We start from the raw sequence: 25,592 nt of genomic DNA, 5'->3' as shown, positions 1-25,592 counted from the left end.
TGATTAGAAAGGCTGGTACTAATCCTGAGCAGTCATTAGACTTTCACTCTGAGATGTTAAATGCCCTTCAATGAATCCTTAACTAAAAAGAAGGGGGAAAGCTGACAGTGGAAGCTACCAGGATTATAGAAAAGATGATAATTATATCTACAAAATGTGTCACATAAAGAACTCAAATGTCAGTCATACTCCACACTTTTCAAACAATCTGTTGCAGACAGCATATGGATGCAAACACTCAGGTTATTCTAATGGTGTGGTCGCACTCGGAGAGACATCACCACCCCACCCCACCCCCATGTGGGCATGGACAGATTAACACATGACAGATCTTGTTAACCCTGGACAAAGAGAGACGCTAATCTTGCACAGTTGCCCTCAACTATCCTCAAACACTGTAAATCCGCAAGTGACAGAGAAAAGATGGAATAGAGATACTGTAGATACTAGTAGTTGAGACCTCAATATGGCCCAGAATTCAAACAATACCATAGTGATGTAAGACTGAAGGGTTGTAAAATACCCCAACCAGAAACAAGGCTGGTGCCCACCACCTACTGAGACAGCGACAGTGCAAAGCTTAACTGCGTATATTGATCCCAGGAGACAAAGTGGGGAGCATGGCTACCATCTCCACAGAGGAAGTCCATTAGTGGGCAGGTGTTGCTCTGATGCTTTTAACATTCTCCCCTGGGAGATAAGAAAAATGGCAGTGACTCTTTTTAAGTCTTTGCGACGCACTGGGCGGACCCGGCAACAGGCAAACTAAGGCTAATTTGTAACTTGAAGAGCCGCTGGATCATCTCCATAATGGGCTGTCTGTCCACAAACAAGCTCCTCTCTGGGGGTAAATGAGATCAGCCGAGGCCAGGACCAGCTGGTGGCTTGGATCAGTGACACAAGATAAAGCAAACAGTGGAAGAGGTAAAACCAAAGCATCTGGACAGGACGGCAAAAACACACCCAAGAGGCTTCAGCACACTGGATTTCAAACAGGACATGGACACAGGCTGGGCAAGTATAAGTGGAACAACTGTGTCCATAAGAGGATTATGACCTGTTTGAGGAGGAGCATGGCACGGTCCAGATGGAAGACAAATAACGTGGCTGGTTGACCAGACATATGAAGCTAATAATTACAAGTGTCTAAGAACAAACCAGACACTGGTCAACCTGCATCACCAAAGATATATCAAGACAGAGTCAAAGCAGCTTACATATTGTAATAATTGTGGCATAAGCATAAGCAGACAGAGTAATAACCTCTAACATTAACATTACGCATTAGCTACTGGACTGGACATGTAAATTCACAGTTTTTGTTAGCGTGTGCTAACAAAGTAGCAAGAAGTAGGAGTGATGCCGGATGTGTGGCAGTATTTTTTTAGTCTGACAAGTCTGACAAAGACATTGCAGCTGAGTGCAAAACTTGTTTCCTGTAGTGGCACGGAACCAGGAAAGTTTAGTACGACCAAACTTTTTGAGGCAGCATCCCCCAAAAAATCAGCATGTAGGACAAGAGACAAACCACTGGCTCCCTCATACAATCGAGACTCTCCGCAACATTTGCAAAGCATGATAAATTTGGGTAACCTTTACCTTTACTCCATTATGCTTACTACATTGTCGATAAAACTATACCTACTGTTCCCTGTTTGAGTAAGATTAAGATTAATATAAGCCTTTATTCGTCCCTCAGTGGGGAAATTTGTATTGCACAGCAGCAAGAGTACAGAGTCAGTTAAGCAGTACAAAATACACAATATAGAAAAATAAACAATATAAACGACCCAAGTATTAACAAAATCAACATCCGCAATATCACTTGATGAAGCCTTTCTTTAACAATCCACAGTAGAAAACAAGTAATAAGAGTATGTATGATTAGTGATGATATTGTATTGGATCGATATTCAATATTCAAGGTTGCAATATCGGTGTCCTATCCGCTCTGAAACCCCTACTATTGATAATCATCTTTATATAGGGCCAAACTGTAACAAAGAGAGGGTTGTGAACCTATCTATTATGTACATCCACCCATCAAAGGAATTCATAAAATCCAAACACAGCAAATTATTGCAGCTGCTGGCAAATAAATCCCAGTGCCAACTGCCTGCCCTCACAACTGTGACAACAGCAATGAAGAGAAGGACTGCAGAAAACAATACCGATGTTCATCACTGCTTTATTACCAGTGTATAATTTTAACAGTACACGCCTTTAGCAGTTCTTCTGAAGCACAACATCAAGCTTCTCTCTTGTTGTTGTTGTTGCTATGGCTTAAACAAGACCTCAGCATAATGGCGGTGATTTTATTGACACAGAGAAGGCAAGGATCACGAGCTGTGGGTGAAAAAAGACTGATGACCAGAGGCACAGGCTCGCCCTTGTCACAATTGAGATTTAGAGAACTGTGGGGGGATTTCATTGTGAGTCAAACATTCACCCAACACCAGTCCTTAGGCTAAGGGCGAGCTGACTCACAAGTCTATTAATGCAACAATCATATCCCCTCTCGGGTTGAAGAGGCCAGCTGGGAGGAAAATAGGTCATTAAATTCTAAATGGCCCTAAGACACATGCTTGCAAAAGCCGTTCCATATGATAATGACTGCTCATGCTCATTAAGCATGTTTTTCATTAACCCAGCTCATCAGAGAAGGCAAATTAAAAGGTGTGTGTCTTGCCTGGTTTTAAATGTAACTCATAAAAGTCAGAATTACGCTGCAAAAATCGCCACTAAATAGCCATAGCCTATACTAGATTTTATACTAGATTTGTGCAATGACTTCAAAAACAATTCTATTCATCATGACACGACTGCTACAATATCAACTTGTTGGTGATATAATGAGGAACAACAGGATGTCAAGTAACATTGTGTAACCGGTGGTCACCCACGCAATCAACCACCGATCACCACTGAATGAAAGTTGAGCAGTGCTAGCCGCTGACTCGTCATCCAACACAGCTCAGGGAGTGAGGTTTACAAATATACTGTTGGCATCTGTTACAATTGTTCCTTCTGTACAGAATATTGTTTTTGTTAGAGCATAAAAAAATGTGTTAATGACCTTCTACATATTTGAATTAAGTTTTTAATATTACTAGAGCCCTCCAGACATGAACTAACACCCCTATGGTGACATTTACACTCGTATTACACAATATAGTCGACTTAATACATGTAAATAAGACCTGTGCTTATACTGTTTATGTTCATTCATTCATTTTCTACCGCTTATCCTCACAAGGGTCGCGGGGGTGCTGGAGCCTATCCCAGCTGTCTTCAGGGGAGATACTGTTTATATATTGTAGTTAATTTTCCCATTTATATGCTTGAAAATGCTTAATTTAGGCAAACAATACGTTGAATTTGCTTCAATGTGCATATTTTTTATTAATAATAGACAATATTCAACCACAAAATAGCATGATTTAGTAATATATTTTTGAAAAACCATGATAAAGTGAAGCCAGCTAGGAGACCAGGGTTCAATTCCACCCTCGGCCATCTCTGTGTGGAGTTTGCATGTTCTCCCCGTGCATGATTAATAGGTTAATTGGCGACTCCAAATTGTCCATAGGTATGAATGTGAGTGTGAATGGTTGTTTGTCTATATGTGCCCTGTGATTGGCTGGCCACCAATCCAGGGTGTACCCCGCCTCTCGCCCAAAGACAGCTGGGATAGGCTCCAGCACCCCCCGCGACCCTCGTGAGGAAAAGCGGTAGAAAATGAATGAATGAATGATAAAGTGAAGCCGCAAAATTCAAACCACAAAGTTACACTAATTCATGTAAAAATTATTTCAAATAACATTTAAGTTTCCCACTTAAATTGAATTTTTGTGGGACATATTGCATTTAACGACAAACCATTTGAAACATACAAAGTGCCTCCTGGCTGCAGCCCCACTCTTCAAGAAAATAATCTTTTCAAAACCAAGGTAAATGACCTAATAAAAACAGACTGTGGTTTTTAATGGCAGCTAAATTCAATTTCACATGATTGCATTAGACTGTGGTCATTCTGCCTTGCCTCGTCGGTCCTCCATTTCCCTGCCCCACCGCCAACACTGTGAGTTAGCCATTCTCTCATCAGTGCACCGTGGGGGCGGACTAGTTGATGGTCTCAGCTCGCCTCAGATTTAAGAGCACTGGACTGCCTCCAAGCCTTCTGCGGCCGAACCTTAAAAGAGCTTTTATTAGCTGAGCGAAGATGCCATTTACTTAGAATGATGCCAATACACTCAATGTCGGTCAACGCCCACCCACGCCCACCGTGGCCACATATACATATGTCCGCGTAACCTCAGAGGCTGAAGGACAGCAATACGTGATGGACATAAAGATTTTCAGATGACATGATTGCACTTTGTTAAATGCTCTTGGTGAGGCAACTGGCAGCCATCTCTCCTTTGCATTGTTCTAGTGAGGGGAGTGTAATATGTCTTGTTGCACTCACTCACCAAGTGAGTGTGTGTAAAGGAGCGGCTCTCAGTGCCTACTGCCATAACTCCTAAAGCTATTGTGCGGGTCACTTTTAGGGGTGACATTAATCAGCCGTGTTAACATGCCAGTGTGAGGCTGCCCACACCAACACGGATATTTTAAAAACGCATATTTTTCAATGCATTTTGGCCAAAAACTCCAGCCAGGGTAAATGGACTTTGACTTGTGTAGCGCTTCTATACCTTCAAGGTACTGAAAGCATTGACGCAGCATCATGAGCGAATCGGGGTTCATCATCTTGCCCAAGCATACTTAACTCATTTGCTACCAAAGGAGGTGATGATGTAACTCTACAATAGAAAATAGCATGTTTGGTGCAGTTTTAAACCGTTAAAAGGACCATAATGTGGCAGAAGTGCATTTTATAAGAACTCGGCCTGCATCTTTTCCACTGTGCGCAGCAACCAGGAAGTGAAAGAGGTTACGCATGGAAGGGAAATTTCAACACACAAGCAGTTCAGTTGTAAATGTGAAAATTGTAAATAGTTCATTGTGTTATATTTGTTAAAAAAATATTTTCATGTAAAACAACTAATTGTATTGTTTATGTTGTGGCATCATTGTTTCAACAAACTTGTTTTGTGATGAAGGATGAGAGTCTAATCTTTTTTTTTGGTATCAACCATGCCTTAATACTGGAGCTCAAGAACACAATATTCTGTGTGCCTTGAAAAATCAATCAAAATCATTTAAAATGGCCGGAACCAAGAGGGGCAGCTTTGGAAAAATGGCTGGGATTTAATGAGTGAAACACGGTGGTGATGGGAGGATGGAGGACTGAACCAGCAACTATCAGTTTAGGAGACACCGCTTTGCCAACTGAGCCATACCTCCAGCTTCAGATAAGATAATGGACATTCATGAACACAGAAGGTACGGAGGATAGAACCAGCAACCTTCTGATTGGGAAACAACCACTCTGCCGTACATACGTACATGTTTATCTAAACACAGATAAAAAATGGAGGGCTGCATGGCGGTCGTGTGGTTAGCGCACAGACCTCACAGCTAGGAGACCCAAGTTCAATTCCACCCGCGGCCATCTCTGTGTGGAGTTTGCATGCTGTCCCCGTGCATGCGTGGGTTTTCTCCGGGTACTCCGGTTTCCTCCCACATCCAAAAACATGCTAGGTTAATTGGCGACTCCAAATTGTCCATAGGTATGAATGTGAGTGTGAATGGTTGTTTGTCTATATGTGCCCTGTGATTGGCTGGCGACCAGTCCAGGGAGTACGAAGACAGCTGGGATAGGCTCCAGCACCCCCTGCAACCCTCGTGAGGATAAGCGGTAGAAAATTCAATGAATGGAAGATACAAATGGACAACAGATACTACCTTTTTTCACATTAATGCACGCCATGATGACACATTGCAAGATAAATCAATGAATGATTGATAGGCCAGGGCAGTTGGCACCGACGCCCTGGACGGGAATAGTGAGGTCATCAGGCTAATGACAATGCAGTGTGATTACTGAAGTAAAATGGCAGCATCATTTACAAATGAGAACCCTTGTATGTGTGAATCCATGTTTTGTGCATGCAGCCCCACACCAGACGTGCGTTTTTGTTCATGTGAGTCTCAATCACATATAACCTTCTTGGATTTAATTTCAAACAGTCCCTTCAGGGTGTGGGTAAATTATTTTTCTAGCAGTTACGTTCATATGAAAAGTTTAATTTTATTAGCGGTGGAGAACAAATGAATCGCCGGTTACCCCCCCCCCCCCCCAAATGAGACAAGAACATTTCTCAGCACTCACAGAACAATGGGCATCCACGATAAATGGGGAAGGGAGGGATGAGAGAGATGAGGTTAAAGGGAAAAATACTTATAAATAATACTTATGTCTAGGAGGGGGGAACACATTCTTTAAATTTGTATTTTAACAACAATTTACTGTATGTGATTTCGCTTAGTTTCATCGGTGTGGTGCTCTTGGAGGCTAACATGCTGCCTGCCACCGCCCCATCAAACCCTTTGCACTCAATGTGAAAGTGAAACTGAGTGAATGTGTACAAAATAATGCAGTGACAGCTTACTATATTAAAATAAACACTAACACGCACACAGGAGGATGACAATTCAGACAAACTGTTGAGTATCTGGTTAATAAGCACGTATGTACACTCACATTAGCCGCCTATCTTGAGCTGAAAGGACGTCAAAATGAACGTTTTTTATTGTTGAAATGAGTTAATTAGCCAATATAGTAAGAAAAGTGAGGCTGGCATGCTAATTCGATGGGTGAGCTTACCAGTCAGTACAGCGGCGAGCTAGCAAGAATCCTTCCCAGCTACGCCCAGTGTTAGCCGGCTGGATCTTCTTCAAAAAAAGAGAAAGTGGAGATAAGATAAAGCCGGTAAAGAGGTAATATTGGAGAGCTGTGACGACGACCTCGAGTCGAGCAACTTCTCCGTCTTAAGCGTCGTTTTTCTTTTCTTTTTTTTTTTTTACAAGTGATGCTTGTTCGCTTGGAGGAAGAAAGAGAGAGAGAGTGACGCTTCATTAGCCACACGCACGCACACATACACACACACACACACACATGCGCTGTCGCGCGCAGACTGGTGAACCCATGGATGGACAGGCGGAGGAGAAAGATGCTTTTACGTGCTATAGAAATGTGGGAAAATAGAAGGATCTTCCCACAATGCGACTGAGTTAATGATTTGGCCATGAGTAAACATGCCGATTTGAAGTAGAACGTTTAAATAAAATTGCATGTAGGGGGGTGTGGTACAGCAAACCAAAAAAAAGTCAGGTTAGTAAAGTATTATGCCAATAAAATAAGATAAATTATATTACATTGTGCGACATTTTAAATAACTCAACGTTACGCTACTGTATAGTATGTAGGAAATTTACAACGGGTGTTGTTTGAATGCGACTGTATGTAGTATTTGAGGAATCGCACCTTCCCCTGTGACCCTGAACACAACGCAACAGAAAGTGAACGGTCTGTGTTTTCATTGTATACACCCCAACAAAAAATGAGATACACATTCTAAACTGTCACGGGAGCGGTTACCAAAGTGAATAGCAACTAAAATAATGGCAACCCACTGAGAAGTGGAAGTTACTAATATTCCCTGAAGGCATCATTGAACAGACAAGCGCGCCATGCAGAAATTGAAAGGAGTGAATAGCGAATAGCAGGGGGACTCCGCTTTCTCTAAGAACAACCAATCACCTCCCTGGGTGAGGGATTATTCAAATTAGGGATGATGTCACCTCTTGCAAGTCACCCTATCTCTCAGCAGAGTTTCTCTAGTTGTCTGTTGCCCTCCCACTAGGCCCCTGGACCTCTTTTCTTTCCTCTTCAAACCCTTTTCTTTCTTTCTCCATGGCTGAATGCGCACACACACACACACACACACACTTTGTGCTTTATTACGTGTTTGTAGTCTATAAACTTGTTGGTTGTGATCATTTGTAACGTATTAGCAATTAGCAAAAAGGCACATTAATGCAACACCTGTCCGTCCATCCAGCCAAAGCTAACAAAGTGGAAATTGTGAGGTTAAAAAAAACAGAAACCAAGAGAAGGCACACCGGTGTTTTGGTTAACTTGTGTAGAATTGGACAGTGACGGGTGTTATTTCACTGATTACAAGCTTTTGTTTTCTGCGCCTCAGAATGGGGCTTTTCATCGGCAACTGGGGGGCATGCCGCCTGTCTGACTGTCTGCTGAGCTGCCGCTCAGCTCCCAGCAGCCGCCCGGCATGTCTGCATCATGAGCCAGGCTTTTGTGTCCTGCTCTCTTCTGGATGGGATTCCTTTTGTGTGCAGCCTGTGGAGCGTTCTTCTCCGTCTAAGAAAGAACCTCCAAAGTCAAACAGTGTTCGGATTATAAATTGACCATTCCTGTAGCTCTGGTTGATTTATAGTCGGTTCTAATTTCAAAACAATTCGTTCCATTTTATAATAAGTGAAAAAATCTGAGTCAAATTGTTGCCGATTTGTTGCCATACGTAACATTTTGACATGGTTAGCATACTTACAAACTTGAAATGTAAGTTAGCATTCATTCATTTTTTTTTGTTCTGCACTCTAAGACTTACAGTTTATGTCTTATTTTCTCTTATTACGTCTACCATATTGGGTAATAAAAGTGTAAAGGTGACTATAGGGGTGTTATTTCAAATCTAGGGCGCTCTAATAAGGTTAAAAATTGTATTTACAAGGTCATAGAAACATTTTCTGTGTCCTATATGGCTTATTTTGTCTTAGTGTAAAGGTGACTATAGGGGTGTTATTTCATGTCTAGAGGGCTCTAATAATGTTAAACACTATTTACTGGGTCATAAACACATTTTCAATGTCTTTTTTTCATCTCTTATATGTCTTATTTTCTTGTATCATATCTACTATAGTCCTCTTATTTTTTTGTATTTTTTCATTCATTCATTCATTTTCTACCGCTTATCCTTACAAGGGTCGCATGGGTGCTGGAGCCTATCCCAGCTGTCTTTGGCCAGCCAATCACAGGGCACAGATAGACAAACAACCATTCACACTCACATTCATACCTATGGACAATTTGGAGTCGCCAATTAACCTAGCATGTTTTGGGAATGTGAGAGGAAACCGGAGTACCCGGAGAAAACCCACGCATGCACGGGGAGAACATGCAAACTCCACACAGAGATGGCCGAGGGTGGAATTGAACCCTGGTCTCCTAGCTGGCTTCACTTTATCATGGTTTTTCAAAAATATATTACTAAATCATGCTATTTTGTGGTTGAATATTGTCTATTATTAATCAAAAATATGCACATTGAAGCAAATTTAACGTATTGTTTGCCAAAATTAAGCATTTTCAAGCATATAAATGGGAAAATTAACTACAATATATAAACAGTATCTCCCCCGAAGACTGCTGGGATAGGCTCCAGCAGTAGAAAATGAATGAATGAATATAAACAGTATAAGCACAGGTCTTATTTACACATATTAAGTCGATAATGTGTAATACAAGCGTAAATGTGACTGTAGGGGTGTTAGTTCATGTCTGGAGGGCTCTAGTAATGTTAAAAAATGTAGAGTAGAATATCCAAAATGTGACTGTCGTCAACATAAGCAGTTGTTGATATAACCAAAACCAACTCATTATCATGGTGCAATGTTTGGCAAATTAACCATAATGAGTGTGCTTGGTGTGTTGCATAAAGACATGAAATAGTTGAAAGCAACAAGCTTATCTTCCATGACAGATATAATGAATATAGCCAATGCAAATTATGCTTATAACATGTATTTACACCAGAGCCAAGGCCTTGGAAATGCTTCCAAACGGTACACCTCCACCTCCACCAACTGGCCTCCGTCTACCCTGCCCATCATCTTAGCCATCCCATTTCCATTATATTACTCAGCATCTGCTGCTTAACAATGTCTTGCTCTTTACAGCTACCGTTAACGCCAGCATAAACGACTCCCCACTAAAAAGCATCCATTAAAATGACGTCACGTTTATTTCACCATCGATTCATATTGAACACAGGAAGGTGTAGTTGTATGGGAGTCAAGGAGCATGAAAAGGGAGGTAAATTGGTACGGTCTATCAGAACCCAACAAAGAAAGGAAGGTGTTTTTTTTTTTTCCACACAGGCTGTGGCAGTGGAGACAGGAAGGGGGCGGGTTGTGTACCACACTGTACAGTTTCCGTATTATTTATCTCATTGTTTTTTAAGGCCAGCTGCTGTACAACAACACAGAAAGACACAGCACAAAAATGTGCCATTTATGTCTTTATGCTTCACTGATAATGTTTTTTTTTTCTTGAAAGCACCATAGTTGTACGTTGGGAGATAAATACACAGAGGTGAATATAAATTCATATATTATTAGATCCTTAAAGATAGGAGACCAGGGTTCAATTCCACCCTTGACCATCTCTGTGTGGAGTTTGCATGTTCTCCCTGTGCATGCGTGGGTTTTCTCCGGGTACTCCGGTTTCCTCCCACATTCCAAAAACATGCTAGGTTAATTGGCGACTCCAAATTGTCCATAGGTATGAATGTGAGTGTGAATGGTTGTTTGTCTATATGTGCCTGTGATTGGCTGGCGACCAGTCCAGGGTGTACCCCGCCTCTCCCCCGAAGACAGCTGGGATAGGCTCCAGCGCCCCCGCAACCCTCGTGAGGAAAAAGCGGTAGAAAATGAATGAATGAATATTATTAGATCCTCACAGCGAGGAGACCAGGGTTCAATTCCACCCTCGACCATCTCTGTGTGGAGTTTGCATGTTCTCCCCGTGCATGCATGGGTTTTCTCCGGGTACTCCGGTTTCCTCCCACATTCCAAAAACATGCTAGGTTAATTGGCAACTCCAAATTGTCCATAGGTATGAATGTGAGTGTGAATGGTTGTTTGTCTATATGTCCCCTGTGATTGGCTGGCGACCAGTCCAGGGTGTACCCCGCCTCTCCCCCGAAGACAGCTGGGATAGGCTCCAGCACCCCCCGCAACCCTTGTAGCGGTAGAAAATGAATGAATGAATATTATTAGACTATAGCCTGCTAGCGCTAGCCTGACGACCATGCTTAAGGCTATACAGCGACTCCAATTCCATCTGTTCATCCATCATCTTACCTTATAATGTACTTTAAGTGTGTGAGGCATATTTATGATTTAAACATACATTGCATTGCAACCGAACAATGGCAATTGAAGAGAGAATGTCTAATCTAGTCATTACATTCATTCATTCATTTTCTACCGCTTATCCTCACGAGGGTCGCGGGGTGCTGGAGCCTATCCCAGCCAATCACAAGGCACATATGGACAAACAACCATTCACACTCACATTCATACCTATGGACAATTTGGAGTCGCCAATTAACCTAGCGTGTTTTTGGAATGGGGGAGGAAACCGGAGTACCCGGGGAAAACCCACGCATGCACGGGGAGAACATGCAAACTCCACACTCCGCGCTAACCACTAGACCGCCGTGCCGCCCCTTGGCAACATTACAGTCACCTTTATTGCAAATGTTGATTCAAAATTTGTAGAGAACATGAACATTAAGCTTGCAGTAGGGTTTGGAGGGGCAGATTAAGATGTGTGTCAATGACAGACATTTTTACAGGTGTTTTGTGGGGTCGTTGCTCAACTCTACTTGATACTGGATCGATCAATTTCAAAATGAGGAGGCCCTCTGAAACCTAGAAATGACCACAAAAGATGGCACCATCACGACGTGCTTATCATGACGCTCCAAATGGTGTGTGGGATAGAAAGCCGGGCAGATGAGTGTACACCAGCTGCAGCTCTTTTTTGCACATAGCACCGACTCCCCAAAGAGCCCAACCTGCCAGCACAGCAGATACTTCAACGTGCTGACAGGCAACATGTGAAGAAGGATGCATGAGGTATATGCACATACACTCACAGGCCACAACATTAAGTACCACGGCACAAAAGCAAGGCATTGTCTTTGCTGAGGCAGAATTTATGACCATTATGCATTCTTCTTCTGTATGAACCGTATCGTCATATCATTATAAAGTATATGATTATTTGCATTTGCAGTTGACATGTTAGTAGTCAACTTTGAGGGAAAGGGAGTCAAGGCACAAAAAAAGGTGACATTGATGATGTCCAGAGCAGGTTGGCCAGTTCCTGTCTGTCTGATTTTCTAAGTGCATCATCTTTTCCCTGGGAGCATCCTTGACTAAATAATGCATGCATGTACTAAGGATATTGGACAGCCATACCACCCTGCCGCACTGAGTGTGCACACATTGCCTACAGCACATGCCTTAGTGATTTGCATCTTTTAAACTTAATGGAGTCGCAATGTTTATGTATAGACGCGCATTGTTTTTTGTATTTATTGAACTTCCTCTTTATGTCTCCTCCCTTTAGTTTCACAGCACTTCCTTACTGTCTTTAAATTGAATCTCTTATAATTGTCTGGAGACAGACCAATCCATCCTAAAGTCCATTGAGGTGGCTGGTCTTGGGTCTGGGACTGTGCACAGAGCCTCAAATGTTGACATAAAGTTGATATAAAGATAAAGTAAATACATGAATAATGCTTTCAATTATTATTATTATTATTAAACACCCCTAAAGTCCATTGAGGTGGCTGGTCTTGGGTCTAGGACTGTGCACAGAGCCTCAAAAGTTGACATAAAGTTGATATAAAGATAAAGTAAATACATGAATAATGCATTCAATTATTATTATTATTATTATTATTAAACGCCCCAAAAGTCGCACAATTTGGAGTTCAGCCTACATTTTCTGTAAAAGAAAATCATAAAAAGTCTATTATCATGCATCACATCAGCAAAACATTAACTCCACAAGCTTGTTTTGCTTTTTCTTTGACTTTGTTAGTAGTGCCACTCACCGCACCATATGCAAGCAGCACTTTCATACAATGTAAAGTAGTCAGCGTACAGCTTCTATAAGGGTACAGTTACTGTCCCACTCAAAATAATGCAAAACACAGGCATTTTTTTTTCCACAAAATGGACCCTTTTAGTGTCTTCCGAGTTTATTTTGCCACGCCGTACGAGGCAGCATCGTTTCAGGAGTATAGTCAAGAATATTTCACATCATAAGTAAAAAACGCGCAAGTAAAAAGAGCAGTTAATACAGCAACACATTTATCAGTAAGTTCAAGTACCCAGACATGTCAGAACCCATGCATTACTTACTGAACAACCATACACCCCAGTGTGCTATTTAACACTAATGTGAGGCGTTTCAATCAAGTGAGGCTGTAAAGCAGTCTCCTGAAAGTGCAAATGGGTGAACATAAATACTAAAAGCTCACGGGCGACGTGATTTTAAAAATAATTATATACACAAAGAAAAGAAGTAGTAATAATTAAATTCCCTTTTTACCTTTTAAGTGGAGACCAATTTTATCCACTGAAAAGCGCCCTTCACGCAGCAAACTGGAATGACATTAGCATTTCATTAAGTCACCTTCTGACCAATTGTTCCTTTTAAAAACGCTTTGATTTGTGCATTTGCAGTACATCAGATAAAATAAATGAGCAATTACCCTTTCTCAAAGGGCCTCAATGTCACTCTACTGACATTGTCCAACTCTCACACTTAGAATATGACATTAATCGACCTACTTGACATAATTAAAAGAAAACGGTGAACAAACATTTCCTGCAGGAAATTTCACAGCAAGAAATGCTTCATCGCTCAGTGCATTGGTGTGCGCCATTCTTAGAGTTCATACATATTGATGACGAACAGGTTGGCTGCGGGACTCGTCCTTCCGCGTCCAACCGTCAAATCCTTTCAACCGAGGGAGGACGGGAACAAAGGGAGGAAGCGTCAAAGAGCGAATGAAGGAACAGACTTGACTGTAAATGTAGCAGAAGGTAATGCATGCATACATATACTATATATACCAGTTAGAGGTACCTCTTTTGGAGTCTATTCTACTTTGCAAGGAACATATAGAAAACACTGGCGTCATCAATCCCTGACATCTACAGTACACTTAAATGCTAAAAAAAAATATTTACATTACGGTTAGTTGGCGTCTACCTGTTGCTGTGACCTGTACAGCAAGAAATGTAATTACTGGCATTACATGTCCAGATATAGCAAATTTCACACATGTTCATGATTCATTCAGTACAATAAAAGCCAACGCAGGTCATTTGGCTTGTGCAGAACACGCTACTGTAACAGCATGATTAGGAATGCAACATTCAAACACAAGAGAGAGACAGAGGACAGAGTGGTTCAAGGTCAGTCGGTTCTCTGCACACGCATCCTCCCTTCTCCTCCCTTCTCCTCCCTGCTGGGACTCTACAAAAAAAAAAGAGGGGGGGGGCGGTGCTGCAGTCAGGTGGAAAAATCAGTGCTAGAAAAATGATTTCATTTCATGCAGTTGTTCTCAATTGGCTTGGCTGCGGGACCCACAAAAAAAAAATGCGGAAAATTTTCCACAGAAATGTCTCAAATTATATCAATACTTCATGGAAAGACATTTGAGGACTTTTGAATTTTACATAAAGACACTAAATAATTTCTCAAGGACATTCAACATAAACAAGCTTGATGCTAAATTACATTGCAAATCCTGTAGATGCAATAATAATTAGCATTCATTCATTCATTCATTTTCTACCGCTTTTCCTCATGAGGGTCGTGAGGGGGTGCTGGAGCCTATCCCAGCTGTCTTCTGGCGAGAGGCGGGGTACACCCTGGACTGGTCGCCAGCCAATCACAGGGCACATATAGACAAACAACCATTCACACTCACATTCATACCTATGGACAATTTGGAGTCGCTAATTAACCTAGCATGTTTTTGGAATGTGGGAGGAAACCGGAGTACCCGGAGAAAACCCACGCATGCACAGGGAGAACATGTAAACTCCACACAGAGATGGCCGAGGGTGGAATTGAACCCTGGTCTCCTAGCTGTGAGGTCTGCGCGCTAACCACTTGACCACCGTGCTGCCCTACAATTAGCATTAGCACCTCCAAATATGATATATAACGCTGTCTATGGCTCAACCAGAGACAGGACTGACACATTTAATATCAGTAGACTACTAACCAACGTAATTATTTTTGTATGGTTTCATATAGCATTGTCGCCACCTATAGGAGTATTAATAGACACAACCCCATTCATTGAGGATAAAGACTATTGAATGCGTATGAATGCTAGAGAGGTCATGGATTCTGTGCGCTTTTACAAGAGGCGGTTATCCTTCCAGACTAGCCTTGGATAATATTTCAAAAGGTATATATATATATATATATATATATATATATATGTATGTATATGTATATAAGGTATATATATGTTCTTCATGTATTCTGTGTACAGTGTAGGCGACTTTGGAGTTAATTTAGGTATCATTTCTGACTTACAGGCTGCACGGCGGCCGAATGGTTAGCGCACAGACCTCACAGCTAAAAGAGCTGAGTTCAATTCCGCCCTTGGCCATCTCTGTGTGGAGTTTGCATGTTCTCCCCGTGCATGCGTGGGTTTTCTCCGGGTACTCCGGTTTCCTCCCACATTCCAAAAACATGCTAGGTTAATTGGCGACTCCAAATTGTCCATAGGTATGAATGTGAGTGTGAATGGTTGTTTGTCTATATATGTGCCCTGTGATTGGCTGGCCACCAGTCCAGGGTGTACCCCGCCTCTCGCCTGAAGACAGCTGGGATAGGCTCCAGCACCCCCGCGACCCTCGTGAGGATAAGCGGTAGAAAATGAATGAATGAATTAATTTCTGACTTACACCCCCATTACATACCCAATCCGACGTCCACTGGAACACTCTCCCTCACCACTCACAACAGCAAAGGAAGGAGCACGAAGACCCATCAGGACTGCGGAACTTCCCAGAGCTGGGCGTGTCTGTGCACTCTGCAATAAATGCGTGAAGGTCTGAGACGCGTACCTGCTCCTGCGTTTGGGCCTGACGAAGACAGCGAGACATTGTAAGATCTCTAAAAAAATGTGCTGGAGTGAGAGGTCACATCTCAAGAAGGACAGACTGTACCATAATGGTGTCGTAGGCTCCGGTGATGAGTGCGATGAAGAGTGACAGCACCATGTAGATGAAGAGGGAGATGAAGGTGTAAAGGTAGACCTGGCTGAAGATCCAAACCAGCGTGCCGCTCTGCTCCATTTCAGCGAACGTCACGAACATGTCGTCTCCGTTGATCAGAGAAAAGAGGCACTCTGACACCTTGGACAGGGACCGAAACTGCACATGTGGAGAGAAGTTGATGAAGGGTTGAAGCGTTGGTTAAAAGGGGCCTATCCTGCTCATTTATGGAGCTTTTTAAATAATATTGCTCCATAAAACTCCACTGTTTAACCCTGCTTGTACTTTGATTTCGTAGTCTAATTAATTGCTACATTTCCCATGATGCTTCGAGTGCAGCTTCAGAAAGTAGTGACGTAGACAAGTGAAATCCTGTTTTGAAGTCTTATGCAGCAATCTTTGACACATTTTAAGCAAGTTTGGTAAGTAAGGTGTACAATTACGACTACTCGTTGGACTACTCGGACCACTTTAAAGCGCCGGACTACAGTACCCGTGGGCCTTTGTTCAGTAGCAAAAAACCTTTTAATTTGTGTTGACATACATTAAAAATGTAATTTTTGAATTATAAGATGAAACTGTAAGACTTGTGTACATATGAGTCAGTCACAAGTGTGTCAATACAGCTACAGTAATTTGCCTGGAGGTAACAAAGAGCAAGGACAAAAGAAAGAGAGGCTGACAAAGTGTGTGATGAAGAAATTTAAATCAAAACAACTTGGGTGTTTTTAGCTCCCAGAGGGATGAGGACAGCGATGAATGACTTTCCGAGTAGTCTACTGTTTATGCTGTCAATGCTGGAGTCTATCCCAGTTGACTTTGAACGAGAGGCAAAGTACACTCAGGACTGGTTGCCAGGATACAGACAAACAACCATTCACACTCACACTTCATACCTGTGGATAATTTAGAGTCGCCAATTAACCTAACACATGCATGTTTTTGGAATGTGAGAGGAAACCGGAGTACCCGGAGAACATGAGACGTCCAACGGAGATTTGATCTTACAGATCTCCTGACTGTGTGGCCAACGTGCTAACGACCAGGCCACTGTGCGACTACTGTTTATATTACATAGTCATATTACACTCACTGTTCTGCACAAGTCATTTTTGGCATTAAAAGCATTTATTTAATTAAAAGTTTAAAACAAATTTGTGTCTAACGCCTTACCTTGGTATGATACGGCCCCAGTACAATCCATCCACAGAAGCAGTATCCCAAATATATGGCAGCCGCACAGCAGCAGAAGCGGATGACATTGGGAAATGCAGCTCTGAGTGTCACAATCAAGATCTGGGTCGTGAAGAGTGAGGGAGGAAACCATAAAATGATACATTTCCTTCAGATAAATGAGACGGGAGTAACGTTCTTCATTGCGAGTGTCAATATGACTTACGTTGTATTTCTGAAAGAAGCTGAAATAACGGATGACTCCTACCCACACCAACAGGGTGGACGTTCCCAGCAGGATTCCACATACATCATATGATGATAAATTCTGCATCAAAACACAGATTCCATCTTAAAAGTGGCAGTTTTTACTATACATAATAATAATAATAATAACAGTCACATTACCTTAGACTCAATCCCAATCTTGATGAAGCTGCCAATGATGGTAAACATGTCGCTTACAATGAGCAGAATGTACCAGCCGTTGATGAATTCCAACCTGTCGCCCCAAGTCACGCCACGGCCCAGTCTGCGCTGGAAAAATTGTGCATATTCCTGTATATAGAAAATACATGAAAACATGTTATATAACATATTAAAGACCTGCTAGGTTAATTGACGACTCTAACTTGTCCATAGGTATGAATGGGAACGTGAATGGTTGTTTGTCTATATGTGCCCTGGCGACCAGTCCAGGGTGAACCCCATGTCTCCCCCCCTGAAGACAGCGGGGATAGGCTCCAGCATACTCGCAACCCCAGAGAAGATAAGCAGCATACAAGATGGTTGGGTGATTTGGAAAATCCTACTATGTAATATTCAGCTGGCTTGACTATGCAATGTTTTGTCAGCTACGAAATATATTAATACACCCCCTGACGGGTTCAGTACAAAGTATAAAATCGAGAAGTCTGCAATCAATCTTTCTCTCTGTATTAACGTCCATGAAGGCGTCTTGAGTGAAGACTCTGACAAAGATACACCCACTTCCTGCCTAGAGTGTCCTTGACCTATTTAAATATCGTCAGTTTTTGTTTTTTTCTTCCTTCGCCACCCACTGGAGTGGTCTTACATGTTCTTCTCATATCTTTTTGAGTGCTATTATTCATTTTTACAAATGCTACAGAATTTTCTGCAGTGTGGCTGGGTCATATTTCCATCAAGACAATGGCTTCCTTCATAACTTCTTTTAACAGCATTATAGCAACGGCGTGCAAAGGGCTGCATATAGAAAAATGAAAGGATGGGGACGCCACATTGGTACATGTTGTACATTAATGATGCTTAAACTAATTCAATGTACAGGTAGGTCAATATATGCTGAACTATCTGAACAAAACAGAGTGCCACAGGTGACAAAGCAAATTTCTGTAATTAATAATAAATAAATTGCATTTTTAGAATAAAAAATATAATATATATATATATATATATGTACAATTTTAAAAAAAGTACAATGAAGGAACATGATTTGACAAACCAACTCTATCGGGTGCGTTTTGAAATATTTATTGTCCTACAAATTGACGCTAAGAAATATCATTGTCATGTCATTGTCTGTTTTTTTCTTGTCTATTTTGTCTATTTACATCAGGGCTGTCCGGCTGCCAGTGATGTAAATGTAAAAAAAAAAAAAGATACAATAAAACATTTAATTCATTTAAAAAATATATAATTATATATGTAAATATATAATATTGTGTCAAAAAAATTATAAAATATTCTAAATTAAAATATAGATATATATTTAAAATATATAATTAATTTCATTTAAAAATAAATTTAATTTTAAAAAAGAGCTACAGGCACCACGGGAATGTAAGACTGATTAAGTAAAGAAATGTGACCCAAACATAAAATGCACAATACAGATAAATACAAGAATGTTATTCATAAATGGTTATTTAATTTATTTTTCCTAAAGCTTGTATTTATGGAAAGCCCAATTCACAGTACTGACTGACATTGCCATCTATTGGCCATAATAACAATTGCATGTTAGGGCAGCAAAATTTCCAAACATTAAAAGCTTCAAAAATGTTACATGTGTTTCTTACATGTTGCAGGAGGACACCTCTGAGGATGGAGCGTCCACACAGCAGCAAAGAAAGCAGACAAACGAGTGCGACCAACACGTCGAAGAACTCCCGGGCATAGGTCTCCGCTGGCAGAGAACAAGAATAAACAAGAATAACGATGAATATATACAGTTTCTATCAAATTGCTTTCCGTTACTCACCATGTCCAGACACATTGGGGTCCGTACATTCCTTTATGGAGGCCTCGTTTTCTAAAGTGACCTTAATTTTACCGCTGTGAGCTCTGTTGTCCATGAGGATCTAAGTAAGACAAACCAGAACCTCATTAAACTCCTACCTGCCTTCACATTATCAAAACACTGAGGATACAAGAAGAAGCACAGCAGACCGTGATAGCAAAGGTGTAGCAGTCAGGGATCTCATTGTTGATGATGGTCTGAACGTTGATGGCCTTCAGGTGGAATTCAACCGTTACATTGATCAGCCTGGACGTGAATGAAGACAGGACACAAGTCAGTTCACAAAATGACTTCCGACTTCTAATTAAATGTGATAAACATGTACTGAACAAAGCCTCTCACTTGTAAAAGTTGAGAGTGAAGTTCCTGTAGTCACGAGTGGAACTGTAAGCCTTTGGGTTGAGTCCGATGCAGTCTGGAGGAAGAAGGAGGAGGAACCAAAGAACATGTGGAAGTGTCAAAAACCACACATATCATTTTCCATATCATGTGAAGCACAAAGCATACTTCCTTTACAACATAAGCAACATAACATACTGAATCAGCATTTTGAGTGCAATTCAAATGAATGGCTACAAGGGGCCGAGGACAATATTGTGCTGTGGTGTGCAAAGTGTGGCCGGGGGGCCCATTTTCTTTAAACAAAAGAGGCAAAAATGTACCTAGAACACAAAGCTTACATGCAAGCTGTTACTCTCTATGCATGTTTACATGGATTGTTTTAGTTTAAGCACATTTTTTTGCAGTATGTGGATAAACCGTGCACTCTAAAAAGTAATTCAGAGTATCTGTTGACACCACTTGATTTTATACATGAATGCAATGTAAAAAATGTAATTAATTGATTTAGATAAACTTTCTAAGTTGCTAACTTTATTTTTCAAGTGATGTAAAGTTAAATAATAATGTTGGCTATTACATGAACTTAATTTAGAATGTCATATACACTCAAATGTTATTGTTGGTAAGCTTAAAACAAAATTCAAGTTGCCATGACTTAATAAAATTAGCTTGGTAACATAATATATATACACACACACACACACACATATATATATAGTATATATATATTAAGTTACTGCTACTTAAAAATTGGGCATTGTTATTATAATTAAGTAGACAACAAATTAAACTACTTTGAATAAAATGATTAAGTCAGTTGACTTAACACATTTCTTTGAGTTACGAACTTAAAAACTTGTCCCTATGACAACAATTATTCAGTAAGCATTACTTAAAATAAGCTTTGAGTGAAGAGGAAAAGCTAATTTGTGCAATGCAATATTGTTTGTTGGTTCAAAGCAATTTTGAAATTAAGTTGTCATAACTAAGAAAGACTAATGGAAACTGTTGTGTTGATTTTTTTTGTTGAGGCTAAACGTTTATTCTTTAGTGTGGGTACTGCTAACCTAAATGATCCAAAGTACACAGCAGAGGTAAATATGAGGCAGAGACATTATATTCAAATGAAGGTGCATGAGAAGTGGTGCATGGCACTAATGTTTATCACATGAATGAAAAAGGCAAACAGTGTTTTTATCCTCATTTAAAGCCATTATAAAACGACAATGGTTAGAAACGCTCATTGGATTGCTACCAATGTTAAATCAGCAAATATTTGAACATTCATATTTGTTGAATAAGTAATCAAATACAATAAACGCACTGTTGGAAGTCTATTTCTGTCTGGGTATGCCAAAAGTGAGAAAGGTCATCCTACCAGTGACAATATGCGGATCAATGTCAAAGGTGTCATTGGCAGGGATGATAGTGGCGCTCCTGTAGTACCTCTGGCACAGAGAGAGCGTACTTCCATTGATGCCGATCCCTTGTACATACGCGTATTGTCCCAGCGAGATCTGGGGGAGTGCTAGGTACTGATAGGACGAAAGTGAAACCACATGGATGATGATATTATCCATAACTGCACTGTGAGTTCATCTGCATTTGGATGGTGACAACAAAGCAGTGGAGTGACTAATTCCCTTTTTTTCCTACCTGCTCAATGGCAAAGTTGATGTGGCTGTACAGTTCTTGTTGCGTGTGGACCGCTTGAGGAGTGTTGTCTTGGTAACCCTTCAAAAAAAGGTGTTTGAACGCCGCCGTGTTTTCCTCTTTAAAGGTCACAACCATTTGGTTGCTCAGCCCAAACAGCACCAACTAAAATACAAAGAGAACATACTAAGTCATAAACACAGATATACTGAATTTGATATAGTGATGCATATTTAAGGAATATTGGTTAGAACACAAAATGCAGTTTTTAAATTAAACGTTTTATTATTCATTCATTCATTTTCTACCGCTTTTCCTCACGAGGGTCGTGGGGGTGCTGGAGCCTATCCCACCTGTATTTGGGCGAGAGGCGGGGTACACCCCCACAGGGCACATATAGACAAACAACCATTCACACTCACATTCATACCTATGGACAATTTGGAGTCGCCAATTAACCTAGCATGTTTTTGGAATGTGGGAGGAAACCGGAGTACCCGGAGAAAACCCACGCATGCACAGGGAGAACATGCAAACTCCACACAGAGATGGACGAGGGTGGAATTGAACCCTGGTCTCCTTGCTGTGAGGTCTGCGCGCTAACCACTCGTCCGCTGTGCCGCCCGTTTTATTATTAAGGGAGAAAAAAATCCAAACCTACATTGCACTGTGTGAAATAACTGGTTAGGCCACCTTTAGTAGCAACAACTGCAATCAAACGTTTGTGATAACTTGCAATGAGTCTCTTAAAGCACTATGGAGGAATTTTGGTCCATTCATCTTTGCAGAATTGTTGCCATTCAGCCACATTGGAGGCTTTTCCAGTATGGACTTGGACTACTTGGCCACTCCAAAGTCATCATTTTTGTTTTTCTTCAGCCAATCAGAGGTGGACTTGCTGGTGTGTTTTGGATCATTGTCCTGATACAGAACCCAAGTTGGTTGCAGCTTGAGGTCACCAAAAGATGGCCGGACATTCTAATTCAGGATTTTTTTTTTTGGTAGACAGCAGAATTCATGATTCAATTTATCACAGCAAGTCAAAACAGTCGCAGACCATCACACTACCACCACCATATTTTACTGTTGGTATGGGCGGTTCTCTGTCAGTTTATCATACAAAACCATGTAGGTTTGTTTTTTTTTTCCCTGAATGATTAAAATGTTTCAATTGAAAACTGCATTTTTTGTTCAGTTGTGTTGTCATTTACTCATATTTAAATGAGTTTGATGATCTAAAGCATTCTGATTTTGTTAGCAAGCTACCAGAATGCTAACAAGTATGTTTTCAAACAAAAATACATTAAGAACACAGCTGTACTCATGCAGTATATTAATAACACGACAAGATACAAGCCATATTACAGGCTAAAAGGAAAATGTACACAAACTGAGGCAAAATCTGAAATACATTTTCGATGTTAACCACCATGCTAACAGGTGGATGCCATTATTTTTTCCCTTTGAAATAACACACGTCTCATTCAACCTAAGTGGGTAATCATTTATAATGTTGTGAAAATAAAGCATAAAATGGACAGCATAATAGTTTAGCTTAAGTGTATGACATCCGTGCCAGATGGAAGCTCCTTGAGTAGTTTCGCAAACACTAGCTTCCATGGTCAACTTTGTTACGATCTGGCTTCAAGGCTTGCAGCAAGGTAAACACGAATTAATACATGATTATAAGTTGTTAATGGGATTACAACAGGAAAACCCTGATGACCAGGCTAAAGGCTAGACTGTGACTGTGACACTATGGAGTGTTATGGGTTGGCACGGATTTTAAAACTACCTGAATATAAAGGATAGATTTTGAGTCAGGACCTGTCGAAGCCACCTTACCTGCACTGTAACAATGACGATTTTGAGTAGCTGCAAGCCCAGCTTGAATGGCTTACGTCCCTTAGCGTGATACTTGTCGCAGGGGCTCATAAAGAAATATTTCAGCTTCCTCCGTAGGGATTCTTCCTCTTCTTCCTCCTGTTGCCGATGAAGGTCAGGGACCACAAGTTCGGCCCCAAGAAGGTCCTGGGAGCCATAGCTGGCCATGGAGGAGAGGAGCCTGTCTTTCTCTGTGACAGAAGACGAGATGTCCGTGACATTCTTACTGTTCATCAACATGAAGTCATTCAATACCAAAAACATAGTTATATGTTTTTATAAACCGGAGCGCCCGTTCCCAACAACAGACATGGACACCCAAGCCCTCGCTAGGGTCTGTAGGCAGGATATGGAACAATCTGATTGATTGCTTACTAAGTGCTTTAATCTTCCGGTGATGCTTTTTCTGTCCACTTCTTCACTGCATTGACAAAAGGAAGTTACTCTGTCCACTCAGTCCATATTAATGACTTAAGTATTTAGTCAGCTGGGATAGGCTCCAGCATAACCCTGCGACCAAAGTGAGGATAAGCGGCATAGAACAAGTATGTAATTTAGGCCACCATTCCACCCTGCTGGTTACATAGCTATGTTTATATTTAAAAATATGAATATTTATCATCGACTAACAAATGGAAATATGTATATAAAGCCTCAATATACTCACATCTTTGTGATGAAAACTGTCAGCTTCATCTTTAAAACTACTGCATCCTTGCTGCTCCTTGTGCGTCTACTGTGTTGTGATGACTAGTTTGTTTTGCTCCTGTCTTCCGGAATCTATTTGCACATGTGCAGTAACATGGAACAGTCCGTTGCATGCGAAGGGAAGGGGAGCGGTTGAAATGCTCATGATAGATTACGCATATAGTTTTATGAATTCATCAAATAATCAGTTGTTGTAAGCGTGGCAATTGTATGTTATGCCTAATGGTAAATGGAACGTGACCAAGACAGTTGTCTGGTGACATCATCAGCTAAAATGGACTTTTAAACCTCAGATAATCTAATCTGTACAAGCAAGGATCAGATCAATAAAAGGTACTAATAGGTTGCATTCCATTTGACTTTGGCGCCAGGCTGCAACAACTCAACTATCTCACTCATTGACACACTTGTGACTGACTCATATGTACACAGGTCTTACAGTTTCAAATTATAATTCAAAAAATTACATTTTTAATGCATGTCAAAACAAATTAAAAGGTTTTTTGCTACTGAACAAAGGCCCACGGGTTGCTTCCTAATTGTGGAAAGATGTGAAAACACAGGTCTCTGTTTGTAGTGTCACATTTTTTTGTGTAAAATAGTGGAAGCAGGAGGACACAAATATAGGAATTAAAAATAGGAACAAACTAATGAAAAAAAGGAACAGGCAAAGAAGCTACACCATGCCACCCCTATGGATTTGTATAATATGCTGCCATGTATTAATCAGTATTTACTTTTTTCCTATTGTGAAAACATCAACAATTATGTCATTTTGATGCTCAAAAGAGAGGATATTTCATTTGAGTTTTGTGCTTAGCCTCCTACCATATCTGTCTTAGCCTGGCCTGTCATATCAGCTTTAAAAGTTGTCAGTGCGGTTTCTAATCTTTTTTGTACACTTCCTGAGCGTTTCCAGCAAACAACTTAACCAAACATGCTCGTCTGCTTGCCATTTTGTTTGTAGTTTAGCATTTAGGTTCACCTGCTTCCACAAAAAATGTGCCCCTATCGTCCAAGGCGGGTGATTTAACACCACTGCCCTGGCTATCATTCATCACCTTGCGTGAGAAGCAATTGCATTCGTTAATTTATTTTTCTTTTGTCTTGTCATTAAAAAATTAAAAGGGAAATTAAGACAAAACGCAGACAAGTCCATCCCTGAAAGACAACAGAGGAGGTTGTTTTGACAAACCTGTAGCAAGGTCCTGAACGCACCTCGAAGATGCCATGGTGATGTTTTCGGACGCTCACAATGGCGACCAAAGGCAGGAAATTACCTCGATAGCCACCGCAGGACGGTGAGCATGTTTTAACGCATTCATATTTGTCGAGTCTCTTCCGCATACATTAAGTGCGACTCGGCGTCGCGGTGAACGAACAATACATCATACATTACAAAAGCCATAGCTGCTTCCGGGATGGCACGTGACGCCGTCATGTGACCGCTGTCAACAGCTCCGACCAATGACATCAC

General features: G+C 40.9%; 2 protein-coding genes across 4 annotated transcripts in view; both read right to left on the bottom strand.

Annotated features, from left to right (window-relative positions):
• prr36b (proline rich 36b) overlaps positions 1 to 7,070 on the bottom strand; it is a 34,476-nt gene extending 27,406 nt beyond the window's left edge. The window contains exons 1-2 of one of the 3 annotated variants that reach the window (XM_058050392.2): positions 6,913 to 7,070; positions 6,773 to 6,837 (exon numbers count right to left, since the gene is read on the bottom strand). The gene's annotated coding sequence lies outside the window, so the exon portion shown is untranslated. Of the gene's footprint in view, positions 1 to 6,772 lie in introns of all 3 variants that reach the window. The other 2 variants (XM_058050391.2, XM_078797399.1) reach the window with 2 other exon arrangements.
• Positions 7,071 to 12,771: 5,701 nt separating this feature from the next.
• Positions 12,772 to 25,543, bottom strand: LOC131103857 (mucolipin-1). The gene is made up of 14 exons (XM_058050485.2): positions 25,311 to 25,543; positions 23,369 to 23,598; positions 21,527 to 21,688; positions 21,249 to 21,405; positions 19,871 to 19,943; positions 19,678 to 19,774; positions 19,490 to 19,589; positions 19,308 to 19,414; positions 17,656 to 17,805; positions 17,474 to 17,575; positions 17,248 to 17,370; positions 16,027 to 16,233; positions 15,778 to 15,942; positions 12,772 to 14,311 (listed from the first exon to the last, which is right to left on the bottom strand). The coding sequence occupies exons 1-13, from the start codon at positions 25,345 to 25,347 to the stop codon at positions 15,808 to 15,810; spliced, it is 1,680 nt and encodes a 559-aa protein (XP_057906468.2). The 5' UTR covers positions 25,348 to 25,543; the 3' UTR covers positions 12,772 to 14,311; positions 15,778 to 15,807.
• Positions 25,544 to 25,592: the final 49 nt, after the last annotated feature.

This window comes from Doryrhamphus excisus, linkage group LG16, assembly GCF_037039965.1.
Source record: "Doryrhamphus excisus strain RoL-2023G ecotype Guam linkage group LG16, RoL_Dexc_Guam_v1.1, whole genome shotgun sequence".
NCBI classification, from domain to species: domain Eukaryota; kingdom Metazoa; phylum Chordata; class Actinopteri; order Syngnathiformes; family Syngnathidae; genus Doryrhamphus; species Doryrhamphus excisus.
Note: the sequence above shows the minus strand (reverse complement) of the source record. Positions and strands in the feature narration are given on the sequence as shown.